The sequence below is a fragment of the Branchiostoma floridae genome, chromosome 2 (genome assembly GCF_000003815.2).
Source record: "Branchiostoma floridae strain S238N-H82 chromosome 2, Bfl_VNyyK, whole genome shotgun sequence".
In the NCBI taxonomy this organism is placed as follows: Eukaryota; Metazoa; Chordata; class Leptocardii; order Amphioxiformes; family Branchiostomatidae; genus Branchiostoma; species Branchiostoma floridae.
In genome coordinates this window covers 24028520-24050265 of record NC_049980.1, presented here as the reverse complement: position 1 = coordinate 24050265, position 21746 = coordinate 24028520, and the positions used below count along the sequence as shown (strand labels likewise).

The 21746-nt window shown below is 42.5% G+C and overlaps 2 protein-coding genes across 4 annotated transcripts; one reads left to right on the top strand and one right to left on the bottom strand.

Annotated features, from left to right (window-relative positions):
* Positions 1-3438: 3438 nt before the first annotated feature.
* LOC118409880 lies at positions 3439-13410 on the top strand. Of its 3 annotated transcripts, none has more exons than XM_035811252.1 (6): positions 3439-3796; positions 9510-10377; positions 10687-10760; positions 11377-11525; positions 11981-12203; positions 12325-13410. In XM_035811252.1, the coding sequence occupies exons 2-6, from the start codon at positions 9512-9514 to the stop codon at positions 12630-12632; spliced, it is 1620 nt and encodes a 539-aa protein (XP_035667145.1). In that variant the 5' UTR covers positions 3439-3796; positions 9510-9511; the 3' UTR covers positions 12633-13410. The 3 variants fall into 3 exon arrangements, with proteins under 3 accessions (XP_035667145.1, XP_035667143.1, XP_035667144.1); XM_035811250.1 differs by lacking the exon at positions 3439-3796 and adding an exon at positions 4413-4634; XM_035811251.1 differs by lacking the exon at positions 3439-3796 and adding an exon at positions 5573-5699.
* A 94-nt stretch (positions 13411-13504) lies between these two features.
* Positions 13505-16032, bottom strand: LOC118409881. The gene is made up of 2 exons (XM_035811253.1): positions 15671-16032; positions 13505-14772 (listed from the first exon to the last, which is right to left on the bottom strand). Exons 1-2 carry the CDS (start codon positions 15707-15709, stop codon positions 13909-13911), a joined length of 903 nt encoding a protein of 300 aa, XP_035667146.1. The 5' UTR covers positions 15710-16032; the 3' UTR covers positions 13505-13908.
* Between the last annotated feature and the right edge of the window lie 5714 nt (positions 16033-21746).

Here is a 21746-nt window from a genome sequence, read left to right as displayed (position 1 = left end):
TAAAGCACGATAACGAATTTGAAGCACCCGAACTGACGAAGAGAAATATCGACTCTGGGTTGTCATATCTGTCTGGGTGTTGGAAGCTATTGTACATCCTTTCCTTGATGACACCGATAAGTCGTCAACAGCTCTAGAACTCCTCGGGATTCTTCCAAGATTTAGAACCAATAATGACATAATTTGAGTTGAGCCCAGATAGACGCGATTCGATGATAACCCTTAATGGCATTTCATCAGAGTTGAGTAGTCTAATCTTATAAATGGTTAGCTTTCTGCAACTGTGCTTTTGTATAGAGTCAACAGACAGAGTTTGTATTGCTTCCCACTGAAAATGCCTGCGTCCTGGGCTTTTTACAAAACATAGTAGACAAGCCGTGGTAATCAAATGAAACGAAACCAACCACAATGTTTATACTCCTTAGAGTCTTCCTTGAAACCATAAGGATGTACGGAAAGTCGGAAACCATCTCCAGGTTCTTTGGTTGACTCCCTACGCATGTCACGCCTGGCACAGAACACGTCAGTTCCTACTGTGGCCGTCCTATCTCATCGCATTTCACCATTCCATGGTCTAATGTACTGTTTCCAAAAATGCAGACAAAACACCATAGTGGTTTCTTCGAATTGGCTCAGACAGTGAATGTTATGTCAATAGAACACGCTCAGTGAGCAATCCTTCGTGAGTAGCATCTCCCGAGTGACCGACTTGCTTTCTTGTAGTTAGAAAGTGTACCGCAAGATGCCGCTGCTGCACGGATAGTGTCGTCGCTCACGTCGTCGCATATGTATTCAAGCAGACGTTGGAGGGAAGATCCCAAGTGCTGTGTATCAGTGGGACTAATTGGGAGCTGGAAATACTAGTAATCCAGACGTATAAGCTAACAGCAACTAAAAGTCGTGCCCACAAGAGCGATCACTGTATGATAATGGGTCAGTTATTTCACCCATTCACCCCCTCCCCAACTACAAATGTTATTTTGCAGTAGCTACTTAACCGTTTAAGATGACGCTTTTAAAGAATTATAAGTTGTAAAAGGTACGAGACAAAAAAATATACAAGCATACACATTATACCTAGGGTCCGTAGCCATTCATTTCACCATTCACTCAAATTCACCCATTTCACTTCCATTCACTACGTGATAAAGCAAACACACCAGGTAAACTTCCGACCCGTCTATTGTTTCCTCAGCAAGGTGAAGAGTACCTGCCGCTAACACCTGTCGGGTAGTTACAGAGACAATTGCCTGTCAATTAACACATATACAATACGATATAAACAATATTAGTCCGGTGATTGCGCATTCGCGGTGTTTAAAAGGATCAAAAGACCATGAAACAATGACGAACACCTCCATGTGAAGTGTGTGACACTGATTATGAGTACAACAGTACCCAGCAGGGGTGGTTTTATCGCCCGTTTGTTGTCCTATCCATGTACTTTTTACCACCAATTGTTGTGCCTTCTTCTGTGACTTCCTGTTTGAGGTAATGTGTTAATGATATTATAGAAGAAGTTTATTTGCAAGTTCTTGCCCGAGGGCTAATTGCAACATGAAACATACAGAGAATATAATAAACATGTATAAAATGAAATACTTTGGTATAGATAACAATGGTGACAAGTGTAAACGAGTGACTATTCTATCAATGGTATGGACTGCTGAGAGCTACAATCTACGTATTTAGGGTTTGACTTCTTTTCTGGAAGCAGTGGAAGACGAAGTGTCCCACTTTTTCTATGATGCGTGGGTTATGTGACGTTAACAGCGTTATAGTTTTGTTTTCGTCGGTAAGCGTTTGGAAATTTTTGTGGAATTTGCATGCCTCTTCAAATAACTCCTTTCTTTCCTGATCGTTAGAGAGGCAGTTAGAAATAAAATGTATTTCGTCTTCCACCGGTTTTGCCATACAATGGTTACAGGTTCTTTCGCCCACAGGTAGCTTTTTGTACCGCCCTCTCTCAATTTCAAGGGGGTGGGCGCTAATTCTAAGTTTGCACATTGCCGATCTGACCTCGATATTACCATCGATTGTCGTAGCTTATTCGTCTGTCACAAGACGATTGTTGTATATGGTAATGTGTACATGGCAATCAAGGGTAATTTCTGAGCGCTTCAACTCTTGGAGGGGGGTGGCCGGTACAACTATCGCAGAGATGAACGCCAGTATACGTGTTCATTCAATTTTTTTAAAAATTCTTTTAAAAGTATACGCGATTTTGACGTGATGACCTTGAATGGAGTGAAAGTGGCCTATATTGTATACCAAGTATGTTGACGTGCAATATCATGCACTACAGTAGTTAGCTTCTTATCGTGGGCCACTACAAAGGTCACAACATGACTCTGGTAGACCTCCAAGGAGATGTAAGGATCGAGTCATTCTTATTTATGACGCCTTTTTTTCGTAAAATTTCCTCCTTCTGAAAACCGTTAAAAACACGGCACCAGGAAAGAGTACTAATGTTAAAAAAAAGGCGTAAAACACCACAATATTACAATGTGCCATAGTCTGCACTTCCATATGTTTTATCAAGGGGGCGTGGTTGATCACAGAAGGTAGAACCTGACACACTCTGAAAGGCTGACGCTCGTCTCACATATAGAAACGGTCCAACCACCCCAAATCTAGAGAAAGAAACTATTCAACTGAACTAGGAAACATAAAAGAAGGAAACACCATTGTAACATAGGAGTAAGCAAATCGTGTCTGGAAACATCTCTTAAGTTGTCACGCAAACTTGAATAAGGATAGAAGGGTACTCCAGCAGATCTCAGCAAAATTAGCTAGACTTACTTATGTCGACTGAAGCCTTCTGAAGGAGCAGCTGCTCGCAAGGAACACACACTTGGTGGAACTTAAGAACTTCAAAGTCCCCGACCGAGAGGGGTAGAGGAGTGATGGGGATGTGTGTGTTGAGGGGGGTGGGGATGCGGACATGGATGAAACATGAATATCCACAGCAAATACGTATGTACGGTCACACTATTTGCAGCAAACTTTCATAGTAGTAAGATGATAATTGAAGTTGAGAAAACAAGTCTGACATTTTTTTTTAGATTTGTGGATAACTTAAATACATATTGGGTACCAAACTAACTTAGCAACTGAAAGAATATTGACCTTTCCTTTGCAAAATTATTTGCTGTACATTTGTTTTCATTTTGCATGCGTTCCGTTCATCTTACATAGACGTGCCGTGGTGAACAGATATAGGAAGATCTAAGGTGCTTTCTGCAGGAACAGATACGGAAGACAGCCCCGCCCGTCACACAGGTACGGACCACCGTGAGCCCCGCAGTGACCGCACTCCGCCACCTTCACCTATAAAGCCTACCGTCATCAGCGCCCTGCCTTTCTTCTTCACATCTTTTCATCACCATGGCAACTGAACAAAGTGTACATCGTCTATTGTGACTGTAACAAGATGTAACAAGTGAAGTGAAATGTTGGAGAGTGTTTGTACGACCCTTCAAAAACAAAATCGGTTTTCGTAACTCCTCAGCCGTGAAGCGCGGCCGCGACGTGAAGCAACGACAACGAAAAGGCAGCGGTCTGAATCGTGTTTCTGACGGCTTTCTCCTCAAAAGTTTACCATCTTTCGCTGAAAGTGATAATATCTTCTTGTTACTTTAAAGAACGCACTTTGAATGCTTGTTCGGTATCATCCTTCCAAGAAGCAAGGTACCCCTCCCGTAGATAATAATCCTGTACGCGCACTTCGTACCAACACACAACTAGCCGGCGCCAAACCCTCATTCAGCGACAAGTATCAACCACTCCGTGAAAGGTAAGTGCTTACAATCATGATGTTATTTCTTACATTTCAAACTATATCAACTGATCCATGGATCGTTTCCAATTACCTTGTATTTCCCCGGTTGGTGATACGACTCTATTTGACTTGCAGTCTGAGTCCAGTGGCGAACTCTACATCGAATTCTCCATACACTAACAATATACTCAAACCGGTACAAGCGGGCACCTTTACATAAAGATCACCTGGCTTATTTGATCACTTTTTTGGGTCCCTTACTCATAGACGATTTTTTTTATTGACATAATCCTGTCTATATTGACCACAAGTCAACATAGAACAGCTTTCATCCGTCCCCGGTGGCTTTCTTGGGCAGTTTTGACGATAATTTCTTCATTATCCTTTCTAAACGAGCACAAAATCACAATGTGTAACCATTTTTCACTTTTGTTGAGTCTTCTCTTCTTTCAACAAATCAAACGGCTTGTCTACAGCACCTTTTACAAGCTCGAACTACTTTTAACTTGTACAGCAGTTGACAACTGCAGTTCAGAATCAAATCGCCAGTAGTAAAATGTAAATTGAAGCATGAGAAAAGATAGGATTCAAGAAGCTCTAAATGACCCCTCCTTTACCGGTCTGACAGGTATGAAAATAAATAAACAAATAGGGTATGTGTTGCCATGACGACAGCGTTCGTAACGAGGAGTGCTCATTACAAGTGCAATCACGCAGAAAATTGGAACAAAGGGAGAACAAGTAAAACTGGCGGACCACAGGCGTACTACATGTGAGCGTTCCTGTTTCACCTGACGTTCGTGATGAAATGTTGCCGCGCAATGGGGTTTCTTGGGATAAACGTTCCTCCAAGGTACGTAGGAATGTCTTTGCTTTAACTGGAGATAGAAACATGGCAGGTTTGGGGAGAAATTGCAAGACATTTGTGTGGGTGTCAGTGTCGTCTGTCTGGTTCAAAAGTGTTGAGAACAGACTACACCGCCGTCGTCGCTATCATCTCGTCTGTATGAGATGCAAATGACGACAGATCACGTTACATAGAGGGATAAGATACAAATGACATAAAATTACGATAACGGCGTTTTGTACATTAAAGGGTTAAAAAAACCGTTTGAGTTAAACGTTATATTCAGTCATTTCGAAATACGCACACGGGGCGCTTGTTTTGCTATGTAAATTAAGAGGACAGTGTCATTAGAATAATTATTCAAATCGCCTTACATTTTGTCTCCTGGCCATAACTGCATTGAACTGGGCAATTCTAACGTAGTCATGTCATATGTTTCGTCGATAGATCGCCTAACTCTCCTCGCGCTGTAGCACACAATCTTTCTGTAAGGAAACTGTTTCAACACGTTAAACGGTTTGTAGCATTTCTTTCACCATTCTTTAAACTGACAATAAAACAGAACATTACTCTTAAATTTGTTTTGAATGTTCTTTACACGTGGTAAATCCACCGTGAGAACACGGCACATTCTAAGAGACTGCAGGTGACGTACGTAGTTCTTGATTCAACTGAAGTGGAGCCTGTCAAAACATCCTCGGTTGGCGATGGTAACGGGGAGTTGGAGCATGGCAAACACTCGGGACCGTCCACTGTGTTCTGTGGAGGATATAGGCTGTTGTAAACCGAAAAACTAACTGAGAGAGTGAAATAAAATTACAGGTTCAAGTACAGCCACGAGGAAAAAATCCTATATGAAACTAATCTTAACACTACGAATAACATTTAGTCTGGGACTCCGTATGTGGCCAGTCGACTTCCTTTGCATGAATTACTGAGTCTCCCCTTTGTCAGCCCAGCGCCTTGTTTGAGTATGCCGATATCTGCCGATGTTGTACCTGTACAACGAATTGGGATATCAATTAGGAGTAATGTAACATTCAAGATGTCGGAACAAGATTGTCTGTTACGGTAAGTGTAACTTCGTGTAACAGATATCCAAGCTAGACCTAGTACTTGTGTAGTTTTGTAGGAGGTACGTTGAAAAGTACATATTGTAGCAGGTGTATACAGAGAATCTGTAATTCTTAGGTCTAGTGTTGTAACAGTGTATAAGTTAGTCCTTCTAAGTGGTCTGGTGTGATAAAAACCGACCCATAATTAGACAGAGAACTGCGTTTTGTGTTTTCATGTCTTACCTAGGATTAGTGGCTTGGGTCTTGCATGACTACGGTGATCAAACAAGTTTGAACAGGACAACTGATTTTCTTCATAAACTTTGTCAAACAGTTTTCATTGATCGTTGTAATGCATGTTGCCATCGCAATTAATTAAGTCTCAAGTCGCAGCTAGTGGGCTGTGATAGGCGCGTTACTCAGTACAAAGTCTCTCCATGTTATAACTTATGCGGCATGTCGGCATGATCTCGGGCTGTATGGCATAGTTAGAACATTGTTTGCTGAATGTCTCTGCTTGGTAACGCACGTTTGTCCGCCTCGACTGGCCTCCATCAGGCGTCTTCGCGCACCATTTTGGTTCCTCGAACTTGTTCGTGTCTTGACCGAATCTCATTTAAACGTTGTACGATAAGGAAACATCAAAAGCAAAATTCATGAAACGTGAAGCTGCCAATAACTCTAAATACATTTTGTGATGTACAACAGTAAGTCTATGAAAGTGTGTGGTGATGTCTGTCTACCTATGTGATACCTTTCATGAATGCTAGTACCTAGGGTTTTGCTGTCATGGCCAGGCTTCCCGTTTGGACCAACATTAACGCTCTGACCTTAACAGGTGTGTCAATTGTACTAGCCACAACACACTGCATTGCCATAAATACATGTGGTTGTAAAGGCAGCTGATGAACCCACAGCTGTACACACACCCATTTATCGAGTACGCTGGAGATCTAAAAAGAATGTTGGGTTTCGATAAGTCAAAGGGACTACAATCTTGGCTCACTGAGAACACAAGGAACGCTAAGTAAGGCTTTAGTCATGTTTTAAGACGTGCATTACTGTGCGTTTGTTTCTCGCCGAATGACAAAGCTCCAGTGATCCCCCTTTAATGACTTGTCACGTGGTGTTGTCGCAGGGTTTTTGTTCCAAGGAGACAGCGTTCAGAAACGATAAGCTATAAACAACATACGTGTCAGTCAGTCGGTGGCTTCTCTGTCGCATGGCATATGATGGTCAAAGTTCACTTCATAACTTTGATATAAAAAATCTTATTTAATCTTAATTATGCGTCTATATTTGAAAGGTTATGCGTCATTTTATACTTCAATACCAAAATTACAAATGTACATGTATGCCCGACGTCCCCTTTTCCTTATTCTTCTTTCATTCTTCTAAACCTCACAAAGATTAGATTATTAGCAGCTTTTCCATGTGTCAGTTACAATGCAAGGTAGGAAAGAATAAAAGATTAGACGATAAAGAACATAGCTAACTGATTTCTTTTGACAAGAACAAGACAGGCTGAATTGGTTTGTCAGCAATATTTACACATATAACGTAACGTGTGTATATTGGTGCCAGTCTTAAAGAACACAGTGAAGTCCAATGACAGTTCCATTCCTCAGTGGGTAGAAGTACTTTGACCAGTAAAGTAAGTAGCATGTTGTATGGTGCTCTGTGTGGGGCAGTCAGCTATATCCTGAGTAATCCAAGTGACAACCTCTGTAACCATGAGTGATTATCAGTTAACAACGCCTTCAACTGTCGTCAGATGTTTGTCTTCATGGTGGAGTATGTTGACTGAAATTAATGCGGGCATATTTCTCCTCCATAGCCGGTCGCTATGGTGGCCACAGACGAGCGAGTAAACGCCGTAAATCCGTTTGGTTGAACTTTAACAAAAGTACATGTATCATAGTTGATACATTCTTATAATTCAAAGTAATACTCTTATTAAAAGGGGTTGACTTCTCAAACATTAAATGGCCACGTATGTACTGACGTCAGCATATTGATATCCAAAATTCATTTATTGAATAACCGTTTTATTATTAATTGGTACACCACTCTTGTAGCGTCGAATGGCCTAGGCACAGTGGATAACAATCATTCGTCACATTACCCATGGTCTCAAAATGCTATGGGGCTACGTCACCCTTTGTAGCAGATGATTTCACTGCTGTCCAGACATGGTTTCATACTACAGAATTCCTGCTAACTTTTAGTCCCTGTATCTAAGGAACGGGCGTCTTGATAGTTAAGGTTCGTCATTTCGTACGACATACCAGCGTCCCGTTGCTATTGACTTCTGGACGATGTTACCGACAAAGGACCATAAATTAAGCTCGTTTGATCCAATAAACCTGCGATAGGCAAATATTAGCCTAATGTTGCCTCACTGAGTGGCCTTTGAACTAGGTTAGTTAGTGTTGTATATGGCAGATGTATATCAGCACTTTGTGTGTCAATGCAGTAGATTACCCCTGGTGGCCAGTTTGCCCCCAAAAGTAGGTTCTTTTAACGCTACATGTCATAGCAGGCTGGCTGTTTATATATATACTTTCGTCTTTAATGATTCAGCACACTCATAAATACTGCGACCCCCGTAGAATTCGTATCTAAGTGGTGTCGTGGTCGTACAGCATATCTAAATCCAATGTCAGGGTGACGAAGAAATTTGTTACTCATTCACTCATTAGCCAGTCACAGTTTTGTGTTGTGTTTTAATTACGTCTTGCTTGCCTCGATCGTTTGTCGTATTTTTCGAATGGTGTTTTGTGCCAATGTGCCAATGTACCACAGTTGTACGACCCATAATGCAAAGAGGACGTTATATTGTCTGCCACCAGTGTTTGCAGTCAGGACAGTTGGTCTGGTCAATATTGTCCCTTCCCTTACGACATGTCATTCCTATAGAAAAGATATACACAGTCGGTACAATCACAGACCACGCACTGGTGCCACACTGGGACCTACAGGTTATTAAAGCCGTCGTGTCTGAATGAAATAGTAAATTTACACTTTCATGCTCGCAGTGGTGACTGTATATCACGTGTATGAACTGAAGTCCGACATATTTTTTTACGGACAGTTGATATTCCTGTCACAGCTACGGCTATTAAAAAGCGCTTAATGTTTCTAACGTTACTTTTGGTCGACAAAAAAAAACCCATCTGATTTCTGATTTGAAGAATACATAATATCATATCCTGTAATGGTTGTGATGTTCGGAACAGTTTGACATTGGCATGTTGTGGACGGATGTAATCCTTTAATTGGGGCGCGCCAATGTTGACCGTCTAGAAATAGTGTTATAGTTACCCAGTGAACCCAAACGAGTACCACCCAGAGTAGGGCTATTTAGCTTCAGAGTTCAGTTGGAGTCAGAGACACCATGCATGCGGGTAGGTACCCGTGTGTTTTCTCTATCCTGTTTCCGATCTTTCTGGATATTTTGACCGATTGTGAACTGAACTGATGTGTTCTCTTTGTGCGACAGTCGGATGGCAAACTTTTTCCCGACGCTGCCTGTAACCAAGGAAGGGCAAAAAACCTGCGTCATAACACCATTGGCAGTTGGCAAAAAGCTTTATATTTACTTTGGAGTAGTTGTATTTGTTCTGTTTAAGATGTTACCTCCCTTCTTTGTTCAATTCTCTGACGTTACTTTGTGGGAGACAAGTTACTAGTAGTACACCTTGCGGAGGCGTCGAGAGATAGATTGTTCTGTGGGACAGAGGGAGGGAGGACACGCTGTTCAAGTTTCCTTCCCTTTTCTTCTTTGTCTGATTGTAAACGGTTAAATACTGCTTTATTGCTGCAGGAATGGCGGGACAGGTTGCCGGGCCGTACTTCGCGCCTGTCAAAGGAAAGGTTGCTGAGACTTCCGAGGCGAGCGCAGAGAAACAGGGCAAGATGGAGCTAGGAACGACACGGAACATGGGGCACAACTTGCTACAGTACATCCTGAACGCCGACCCAGCCCCCAGCGACGAGCTCAGGACCACTACCAGTATAAACGAGTCGGAATTCGGTATCGGAAGACTTTCAGCGAGTCCTGTGCTTGGGTCAACGGAAGAAATCCAGCGGCCGTCCAGGCTGTACCATCCGATCAGTCATGTCCGACCGGAAAACGTCGATCGGCGATGTCATCTGAAAAACTGCAATAATAACCGTGTCTATGAGAAACGCAGTCCCTCCTCTAAAAGTTGTTGTCACACCGTAAGGAAGACGCCTCCTGTCCTTCGGCACACGTGTAAGTCGCGTTTCACTTCCAGGGGGGAAAAGTCGAGCCTTTCCCCACATCAAATGATGGAAATGGCAGACACTGGACAGGAAGGTCCTACTGAAAACGGATGGCTTTACCACGACATGGACAGCTTTGAAGATTCGGGCATCGAGCAAAGTTTAGATCTACCCGAGCCAAACAACGGGAGCCAAGAAACTTCACCACGTGACTCCAAAGACTCCCGATTGGTTGACACGGACAGACAGGACCGTTACCATAACGACAGCTCCAGTCCTACAGACGACAGACACGGCAGAGATCGTAAGAAGGTGTCGGCTAATGGAAGCAGTCCTGACCAGAGGTCTTGTGAGACCAGAACGACGTTCTGTAGCAGCGGCATGAGTCTCTATAGCGACCGAAATGCCGAACTTACACAGGGACGCGCTGTTCTTCACACATACAGGTACGTACTAAGTTTTATCATAACATCACTAATGACTTAGTCTATAGCTGATAGGTACTCCTCTCCTACTGGTTTCAAAGCGTACAATATACAGAGATGTCACACAATATGCATAGGGACAGCATCTAGATAAATGCCGCCGTGTTATTTCTTCTTTGAATCTTTAGTTTTCAGAACACATCGATAACGTAGCTGGAAGCTCACAGAAAGAAATGTTTAAAAGCTTTGCAGTGGCATATTGTAAAATGTACAAGTATACTTAGTGTAACACACGGATTACAGCTATTTGTTGCTCCGGTGTATCTGTAGGAGAAAGTCTTCGGCTGATCTGGCTCAGGATTTACTCAAGTACCAAGGGAAACATAAGATGCTGAAATACAACGGTAAGGCCTTGCAAAATTAAGTATCCTTCTCCTGACTGATCAACCTATCTGCGTTGTCATTGTTATATTTTCAGCATGCTATATACAATGTAGCTAATTGACATAGCCATAAAAAGTGAGTGATGCTATAAATCATTGTATGAAAAGCTGAACGTGATGACAAGGCTTGAAACGCTGACAACGCCTGACTTGCATTGTGGTGGCTTTACCAATGTCATTGTCGCGAATGTGGAACTTTGACGGGCAACCCAGCCGTTGTCTGCCTGTCCTCTGTGACATACCTGGTGACATACCTTGCTTTGTCTTGTTTGAAGGCAAGAAGGATTTCATTCATTACAACTCTGCCATTAAATGATCCATTGTTTGTTCCCCAGTGTATCCCGCCCATGTAATATTTAACGCAGCGTACAATGCGCTCTGAGTAAGCAATATTTTCATTGACTGGTCCCTATTGAAGTACGGATTACCAACTGTAATAGGTGTTGAAACGTTATACAGAAGTTGTTATGAAGAGAGACTGCCAAACAGATCGCCTGTCGTTTCCGTTGTTGGTACTAGCGGCGGGATGTCTCCGTATAGTCGAAAGGTCACTCTTAATTGGTTGTCTCCTCCGCAGGTGAACAGAGTGGGACGTTGCTGAAGCGTCCTCACACGGCACCACCAACCACTGCAGGTCAAACTGCAGAGTACATGCTCCAGCAGGCCTACTTCAGCCTGGAACATGCAGACATCAAGCGGAGGAACGCCGAGATCATTAAGATGCAGGTATGCTTTTAATCGGAATATAACAAAATAAAAAAGAAGGAAAACTAGACAAGAGAGACAAGAGGTTTTGTCACTGTTTAAATTTTTTCACCGTTTCAAAGAACATACAAGGGAAGGTACGTTGTAAGTTCTTTCTGCTCATGCTCAAAGTGATTAGACCGAAAACATCTCAATGGTTGATACGAAATGTTGACTGGCTTCTTCTATTTATGGTGAGCCTTCCTTTAGTTTTTGTTTTGCAATACGATGAAGCCTTGTTCCTTGAATTCAAAAGCTGCAAAAGGGAAATATTCGCATCTCACGAATGACCTGTATAACGAGTCGGCTGACATCGAACTAATTATAGTGCTGTTCTCAAGGCTTCGAATATCTTTGGTGTCACTGATGTGTAGTGTATATTATTACTAGGATATCTTCATTTACAAATACGGCTAATTTTCTACTGTCCATCGCAGCAAGAACACACGCGACACCATCAGAGACTCAAACACCTGTTCGACATGGAGTGGCAGCAGCAGCAGATAAGAAACATGCACCTGTACGCACGTGACCATGGCAACAGTGACGGAAGCTATCACGACCTCAGCAACATGCACCACTTCAACCGGCAGTGTTGTCATGGGAACGGGGATCACCATGGAGACAGAAAGACGGACAGAGCTAAAACCGCACCGCCAGGTAGGGAAACAAGAGGTGCAAAATGATTGTTTCAGTTTCCAGTTGAGCTCGCACTATACCTTTGATTGATGTTGAATTGTGCATCGCATTGACATCTTTCATGTTGTCTTTTATTCATCAGATGTTCGTTCCAAGTCACAGAAGCCGTCCGTGTCTTTTCCATCTACCAAGCCCTTTCTAATGCCATACAGACAAACAAAGGTGACTGGTAGTTCGGTGCAGAATCACAGAGTCAGAGAAGAAAGTAACGGTCATAATGGACAGCCAAAGGCCGTACGAGGAACATCAAGAACACGTCGCAAAGAAAGTCTGGACAGAATGAAGAACAGGCAAAGACAAGATGCTGATATTGAACGTCTTAAGCAGGAAAACAAAAGGAAAGCAGAATTGTGGAGCACGAGAATGAAATGGGAACCAGTGAAACTGTAACTGCCTGTAACTGACTCTGTTAGTCAGTCGTTGACATTTCGAAAGATGCCGATAGGCGGCGCCTGTGAGGTGATCACTAGCTGCCCAAAGCCTTGTGGGGTTCAGTAGACCACTTTAGACCACTTCACCGTCAGATGAGACCAGCATAAGGCTGATCGTGGGTTGTCACAATTATGCCAAGCATCTCTAGAAGGATGACAGAAGCCAAGAGAACAACAAATGAAAAATAAAAATCATGCTCTGTTGGTTCAAGAAACGATAGAACCGACAATTTGTCACATCTCCATGCCGCGTGTTAGGTAAGGCTAGGGTAGGTTTAGCCTGTGTTTACACAATCTCTCGCTGGCTGGGGTTAATGGCGGCGGCAATACTATAGGGCCGGGGCCGCTAGGAGCGCGATTTTAGTCAGGCTAGGGTAGGTTATCTCTGTGTGGACTATGCTTTTATATTGTATCAATGTTCACGCACCCTGATGTGGACAATTGAGATAAAGAATTGGAATCATCATAACGATCACTGCAACAGTGACACCACTTTATGTATATACAACGAATATAGAGTTTTAAAGGTACACGTGATCATTTTTGCTATAGGAATATGTCATTGAGACTAGAAGCCGTAAAACGGCATCTTATTGTTAAGGACGGTGTCGCAAGAGTACACTCTGGGCAGTAAATATACAGCTGATAAATATACGATTAAAAAGCTTTCTCGATGATGTTTACCGATTTGATTCTAAGCTGTGCTGATATTAAATAATTTGCATTTTCCAGCTTTATTCATGTCTAGAGTCTTTGTTGTACAGTGACCAATGTATCAACGGACGCCATGATTACGTATACGAGAAAAGAGAGTAAAAACTGGCAAGAAAATAAAATGGCAAAAATGATGTTTATTTTGACATCGTCTGCGTGAGTGACAATTAGCAATTGTCGACACTAGAATATGACAAACACATAGACACTTACTTTAAGCCTAGGCAATATAAATTGAAAAGTATAACAAATATTTCTTACTGAAAGCAAGCAAAACTTGACTATTAAATACAAAACTGATCGGAATATGATACAACTAGAATAAGCTAATGTTTACACAGAGCCAAAGACACATATCGACATTACATTTTCTAACAGCATTAACCCTAGTAACACGTAACCCAGTGTCGTATATTGAAAACACACCAGATGGTCAAACTATCTACTCTGCATGTGTACATTTTATACAAGTAACGTCCAATACGACTTCCTCAAAAGTACATGCAGCTCTTAGTATTTTCCTATCCACATCTTCTATTCCGGCGGAAGTGAAGATGCTGCTGCTGGTACTGAGGGTTAACATTTACGAAGTGTGCTGGTGTTCTCTTCTTCATGGTTTGAGCCAGGGCCAGCGACAGGACCCTCAGGGGCAGCTCTACGGTACACCGCGCGATCGTCTCTTCGGACGTTAGCCTCATTTTTGGAAACCAGTTGGTTATCGATCTGTATACCACTACCAGGGACATACAGGTTACAGGAAGGATTGCATATAGGACGAGAACACCGAGCAAATACACTAACATTCCAGTGATAGTGGGGAGGAAATAGTTCTGGATAAGCTTGTTTGACAGTTTCGACTCCCGGAATGCGGTGGAAATGCACAAGAGAATCACCGCAGATATTACAAACAAATAAGCGCAACAAAAGCCTATCTTAAGAGAAATGAACCCCAGATGGAAAAGGCTACAACATGGCTTCCAAACTATGGGGGTTATGATACTGTTGAAGACAGTCCCCAACAAGCCAGTCCACCGGTGTGTGTCACTATGGCAGAGCACGGTTTGTTCTCGAGCTTGAATTGTGGTAGCTTCGTAGGCATTCAAACCACCTGTTGACTCGGCCTCGAGAGCGTCCCTGTCGGGTGCACTCGACACCGTAAAACCAGTCTCTCGGCCCTTGGTTATGTTGATGGTAACAACAAGAACCAAATCTCCATCTGTTGAGACGTTGCCTGGCTTTTCTTGCGATCGCTGACCATCTTCTTCAGAACCTTCCGGGCCCGTCATTGCAAATCGTCCCTTATGGTTGGAGTCCATCCATCTCAGTCCGCCATTGTGCGATTCTCGCGTGATGAAAGTCGCAATGACGATGGACACCAAGACAACCTGGATTTTAAAAAAATGATGTTGATAGCAACATTAAATGAAGATGATGATGATAAATATAGACTTATATAGACTGAGAAAATGGGGTCCCGGGATCCCGTCTACTGTAAATTGTAAATCTGACCTATTTCGGTCCTGAAAGTTGCTGCTTCGTACAGAAAGGAAAATGTAAAGGTTTGAAGGACAGCACGGACATAGCATCTACTAGACGTCTTGGGTTGCTCAAAAAGAATAGCAGAAATCTGCTGCATGATTTGCCAGGAGGTTAGGTAGCAAAGGATCAACTGTGTAATTCTATAGCCGGCTAATTATTCAGCCCATTCGACCAATCTCTACAATTTTTTAGTAAGCAAACGAGTCTGACAGAGACTAGCACAGAGACGCTTCCCTTCAACCTCTCAGAACAGACGATACACATTGATGACCATAAGTTTGTTGTAGGGACCTACGCCTAGCGCATGTGAGTACCTGATAGGTGTTCAAAATAACACAACCACACGTTCCAAGTAATACTGCCACATTCGGGCTTTCGTATGCCTTTTTGTAAATAAGTGTGACGTCTATGGCAATGTCAATACCGATTTAGAACGTATACCCCTTTTAAGTGCTTTGTGACAATGATAAGGTTACATGTAGGCTGAATGTTTGAAAATATTCACCTGAATGTAACCATACAATTGTCACAAGCACTCAGTGCCATTTCCTTGCCTGCATATAAACGTGTGAAAGACAATCCGGAGAGCAACATTTGTTCCCACGTTTCTCGAAGCAAACCAGCACTATTTCATAGCCCACATGAATTGCAAGTATTTTGCATCAAGCGACGAGTGTCCTGGCAGCTGCCATCCGCTAGACAGTACGTTGCAGTGAGCTCGGTTTAAATTCTGCACACACTTACCGGTAACAGCTCCAGAAAGTTGACCATTGTTGCCTGCATGCTGGCTCTATACGACAGTTTGCAAATGTTTCAGAAAGACCTTGCAAGAACAAGAGAACACCTGGCCTGGTACTGACCGATCTGCTCGATGCGGCAGTTTTTATAAGGGACTCTGATGACAAGTGACGTATGCATAATATTTGGTACGGAGTACACACTTGTCCGATTGTTGTCCCGAAATGTGGGGCACGCAGGAAACACAATAATCTCGACCTCAGGTTTTGATGCAGGTCAAAGTCCTTTTGTACCTGTTGACAACCGTAAAACTTACAATTGTAGCGGACCTAGAAATAAAGTATAATTCCGGCGCTTTGACGTGTGCGTTTCTCGCTTGGTATCGTCTACAACCGAATTAGTGATGTTTTCGAATACAAAATCATGATATATGCCGACGTAGAAACTGTTAAATGTAACTTCTGACGGATTTTGCCTTGCAAAAACACCTGAAGTTACCGTAGCCGCACTACTAGGTTGCTAATGGCCACGAGGTATGCCGTGTTAACAATGGGCTTCGGTTCATTGACGCAATTGAAAAATAAATGTCAAGAACTCGAGACGGGGTCTGCAGTACGTTCACCCCAGAGCTCTCTGCGCTCACCCGAAGCTCGAGTGTTCTTGTTAGAAGTCGTTTTGAATCGAGCTTAAAGTTGCTAAAGGTGCTTAAACTTTAAAGCGCGCTCAGGCTGAGGTTTGCACTGTGCGGTTAGTCACCCCGGCCGGGCCTTCCGCTCCGGATATCAGCGATTTATTTATATCCACAATTTCCTATTTATATCAGCTCCTGTTGGATATTGGTAGCTCAAATTAGGTTCCAGTGCGTCACAAATAAAACATTTACAGACACGTTTGACGTCAGGCGTCGGAAGTGTTTCAGGAGTAGCAGAAACATGTTAATCTTTATTGGGTACACGTCCAAACGTTGTAGTTTATTAGTCGTTGTAGACATCTGGACGATTACACAACACATACCCTACAACAGCACTATTATATTAAGAAGAGAAAGTAAAAATGACAAGTGTGTTTCATGCAATGTAAGAGGAAATGTGGAACATTTTATCTATGACTGTATTAAAGTAAGGCTTCTATGGTAAAACTTTGAAATATCTAAAAATTCTAAACGAGATATTAGTACTTTGTATTTTGTGCTTAAAAGCAGTTACTCGTGACAAGCAACTGGATATGAAGTATGATTTACAAAATCACACCCAGTTGCTTTTTGCTTTTTTTTCATCGACGTACTTTGTATTTTGCTTCAACCAAAGTTGGAATAACAGTTTTTGTTAACAACTTGATATCTTATTTCTGTTTACCATACAAGATAGAAGGGAGGCAAATATGTGCAGCATGGTGTCATAGGGTTTTAAACAGAACGTCCAATATGGTCTGATAGTATCATATAGCATCTGCTTTCTGCAGAACAAAAATGCAAGCTGTGTATCAGCAGAGGTAAGTGCCACAAGAGCTGGTGTGTTACGTCTGAGGGTGGTTATATTGGCTATGATTAGAGAACTACTCTCCCTCTATGTCAGTGTTCTGAAAATTTTAATGAACATGACGTGATACAAGAACCACACATTTCACCTGCCTATACTAATGATGTGCACAACCAGCATGAGGTACACCGTACACATTATCATGAGGTTTTCACCGGTGCCATTGTGTAACCATGGCGCATGTAAGGCATGTACGAGGGGTGATCAATAAGTCCTCGGCCTCATCCAGAAATAGCAAGCACAACTCAGATTTTGAGGCACAACTTCATAGTATGAAGCCTTTTATCAATATCCCCCAAATTACAAATCATTGGAGTCATTACTTTCCCGGCATTCGTTTTTTTTCTAAATTAGAAGGTAAGTAGCGAGATACAGAAGGGTGAAGTGTGATCAAACAATTTGACCCGTACACTTCAGGTCGCATCTCAATTGTCCACTTTTTTTTTCCTTATACCGTACCTAACGTTACTGGGTGTCGCCTACAAGGTAATGATCACAATAATTTGAATTTTGGTACACATTTATTATTTAAGACTTTATACGTGTACGTGGGATTATCAATAAGTCCTCGGTTTTACCGAGAAATAATAAGCACAGCTCAGATTTCGAAGCATAGATGTCAAGTATAAAGTCTTATATAAATATGTACCAAAATTCAAATTATTGTGATCATTACTTTGCAGGCGACACCCAGTAATGTAAGGTAAGGGAGAAGGAAAAAAAACGTAGACAATTGACCTGACCTGACTGTGCGGGTCAATTTGCGCTGCTGGAAGGCAGACGCCCAATTATTTTTGCTTGAATAGGAAGAGAATCATTATCAAACATTTTGACAATGTCTTTTCTTAATTTACGGCATGGGGAACTCGACCCACACATGTCTGATCACAATTCACACCACTTTTTTCTCGCCACTTACCTTCTTATTTGCAAAAAACGAATGCCTGTTAAGTAATTACTGCAATGATTTGAAATTTGGTGGGTATTTATAAAAGGCTTCATACTATGGTGTTGTGCCTGAAAATTTGAGTTGTGCTTATTATTTCTGGGTGAGGCCGAAAACTTATTGATCACCCCTCGTATCGTTTACTACACTCCAACAAGAGTTTAGGCATCCTAGGGCTAGCACGGATATCCGATTATTATCGATTTATTTAATCGTAAATATCCAATAACTTTCATCTGAAATGTCCTATATTTGTGGGACTTCTTAGGCACAAAGAAGGCATGTCTGTGCGTCACATGTTTGTCACCACTAAAATAGACTTGTTTGACTTGTGAGGTGTCGGAAGTCAACTCAGATAACTGCATCAAAAACGGCAATCTAACATTTACCATTCCTATACTTAATGCAGTTTATGCTGACAGTGAGCTAATAGGTCACATACAATTATTGAAATTTTCTTATAACATTGTTTACAAGTGCATGCACCCCCTAGCAATGCGGATCTTTGCCATGTCTATCTATTACTGTTGTCTTTTGCGTTTCTCATAGTATGGTATAGATATGAACTGTAAGTTGGCAGATTACTCTCTTTCTAGTCTTGTTTGACAGAAACGTAAAAAGTTTGTATCAAAAATAGCATAATACGAAGATATCAGAGGTCATAAATAGGATAATTGTGAAGATATCAGAACTCAGGTAGAAGAGATGGCAGCTAGGGAAGAGAAGTGACGCCATTCAAGATATATCGTGTTGTAAAAATTTACGTCTTTAAAGGCGTCAAAAGCTTAGTTTTATTTCGCTGCCTAATTTATATAGCCGTCAATAACCGTCAAAGTGCGTTTTTATGTCCCTCAGTAAAACTCCTAATGAAGTCATGATTAACCCTACTGAGAATCTACTGAAAAAGTGTGTTCTCTATATCAAATGGTTGCGGTGGCTATACCGGCTGTACAGATACAGATACAGTACAGATACAGAAGCCGGTGTATTACGCCAAAGTCGGTTTTATCGGCTTTTTTTTCCAGTATACCCCTCACAGAATATAGGCCCCGGTGTGGGTATTCCACGGCTACATCTTTATGTGCTTTTCCAAACCCCTAAGGTGTGCACACAGCAAACTACCGGTTCCGCCCCCGATTAACGAACTGTACTGTACTGCAGCAAGCATACTGTAAATGCAGAGATTTTCGCGGTGGTTTTATGTTCGCTATTTTAGCGGTGGCCGCTTCACCGCGAACTCAAAACCACCGCGAACAGTTTCCTTCTGTCTTCTGCTCGCGCCGCCTACGAACACTTCCCTCTAGCTAAATGTATGCACTGTATTACTTATTCAGGGCTAGGGGGTAGATGCGGTTAGATCAGTGACAGTTCGTCATGCCAGTACTATCAACATCAAAAGCGAACTGTTCTGTCCGCAGCACCCTTGCCGGGTAACCAGTATTAAAGTGGTCTCGGACTGGCGGTTCGCCGTACAGGCGCCGGGTTTTCCATTACAGTACTGTAAATGCATTTAAGTTCGCGGGGACTTAATTTCGCGGTAGTGGGGTGTTCGCGGTGGTTTAATAACGTTATAAGTTCTCGGTAGCGCCATGGACTAGTCACATACTATAATGGAAAAATGTTCGCGGTGGTTTTAGTGGTCACCGCCAAAATAAAACTCGAACATTTCTGCATGTGACTACAGCACAGCATTTAAGTTCGTAGGATGGCGCTTCTGCGAACGCAAAACCACCGCGAACACTAAAATTTCCCGATAGATAGCGAAAATAAATCACCGAGAATCCCGGCATCTGGTGTGCCAGTACTGTAATGCAACTAAATGATCACAATTAGGGCTGGGTATCGGTACAGCGTACCGGTACAAAACCGGTTTTTCTTGTTGGACCGGTCCAGAAAAACCGGACCTGAAAAAATGGATGTTGGACCGATTACAAAATTAACATATTATTTGATCAGGCATTCACACGTTTTAGCGCTTGCAGGTGGAAGAAAATAGCAAGAGTGAAGTAGAGTAGAGTTTATAGTCATTTCTACCAAGTTTTACAGTCAATCGTACATGTGCAGTTTGTGTTGTAGGATTTTAAGAGGCCAGTGTAAGTCTAATACTCCACCAAACAGATTTCCTTGTAGTGAAATGGACCATTGGTATAAGTCATACTGCATCAGGTACAGGTTCAGGTCCGGACCTGGACCTGATCCTCTGGACCTGAACCGGACCTGGACCTGAATTTTCTGTACCGGTACCCAGCCCTAATCACAACACAGTGAACGCTCAATGGCGACGTCGTGCGAGAAAATGACAAAGTGCATAACGTTTATTTATTTATTGATCTTTAGGGTAGTCCCTTCAGTTAAACCTTTGGGACGAGGGAAAAAGATGAAAGCTCAACTGTCAGATCCGCAAGGCTAGGAGTAACGTTAGTTTTGTAATAGGGGAGGGTGTAGTCTACAGGAGATGTGAAGGTCGGGGGTATAATGTGCTGAGACGTTAAATCGCCATCACTGCTACACCCCACTCTGATTGGACTTCGTCAGTATATCTGATATAACGTCCTTGGTCGGTGGTGGGGCGATCATGGAACGTGCCGAGACATTTTCCCCAAAAATTGAAGCACCTCTTCATTCTTCGACTGTTCACTCTGTTTGCCCTTTCTCTCGCAACGTTACTGCATAACATTTCTCATATCCATAATGTTCATTTTAGGACCAGCCGGGGTGACTAACCGCACAGTGCAAACCTCAGCCTGAGCGCGCTTTAATTAAGCACCTTTAGCAACTTTAACTAAGCTCGATTCAAAACGACTTCTAAGGACATGCTACAAGGGCGTCGCCAAAAACATTACATGTGTTCCACGACAGGCGGGCAGACAGACAACAACAACACGGAGCATGTCAGACACATTTCATAGTCGACAGGTCTGTAGGTGCACGGCCACGGGGCTGGAAGTGTGGTAATGTATGAACATTACATGCTCCATATTTTACCTCCTTGGGCGGACTAGGCCAGGTCAAGGAACACCACATGGTCCCACAAAGGACATTTCGGGTCCCACATGGTGGTGTTGATCGTTTTATATACTAGTACGTCACATGGCCATGTACAGTGTACCAAGATATTTGCAGCTGTAAATATGATGTAATACAGAAATATTGTCTGCAGATAGTGTTGATTAAATCAATCATAACCTTCCACTCCAGGTGCGACACAAGCACAAAGGACACCATAGGTATACTAATATATACTAAGACTATATATGGCTGTGGCCGCTCCGTGAGACCGTCGGGAGCCGGAGGGATGCCCAGGCGCCTGATGTCGTTTTGGCGGGAAGTTACCGTACACCGCTTTGCTGAAGAAATTATGTTTGTTTATCCTCGGCGTCATGCAGGATCGATCTGTGACACGACAACGCTGACGCCATTGCCGGAGAAACTTCAGGTTTGGTGATTGATACCATGGTTTGGCTTTGATACAAGAATTATCACAACACTAACGTTAGCCATAACGTTATAACCGTTAACAGTTACTTCCAAGCCAAACTTGTTAATAAAAGTCATTGTTGTCTTTGCAGCATTTCACAATATGACATAAACAATAGAT

Excerpts from the sequence above, each read along its gene's own strand:
- LOC118409881 (XM_035811253.1), bottom strand. The coding sequence starts at position 15,709 with ATGCAGGCAACAATGGTCAACTTTCTGGAGCTGTTACCG. Across the intron at positions 14,773-15,670 it reads ACTTTCTGGAGCTGTTACCG|GTTGTCTTGGTGTCCATCGT; the intron begins GTAAGTGTGTGC and ends TTTAAAATCCAG.
- LOC118409880 (XM_035811252.1), top strand. The coding sequence starts at position 9,512 with ATGGCGGGACAGGTTGCCGGGCCGTACTTCGCGCCTGTCAAAGGAAAG. Across the intron at positions 11,526-11,980 it reads CCGAGATCATTAAGATGCAG|CAAGAACACACGCGACACCA; the intron begins GTATGCTTTTAA and ends TGTCCATCGCAG. Across the intron at positions 12,204-12,324 it reads AGCTAAAACCGCACCGCCAG|ATGTTCGTTCCAAGTCACAG; the intron begins GTAGGGAAACAA and ends TTTATTCATCAG.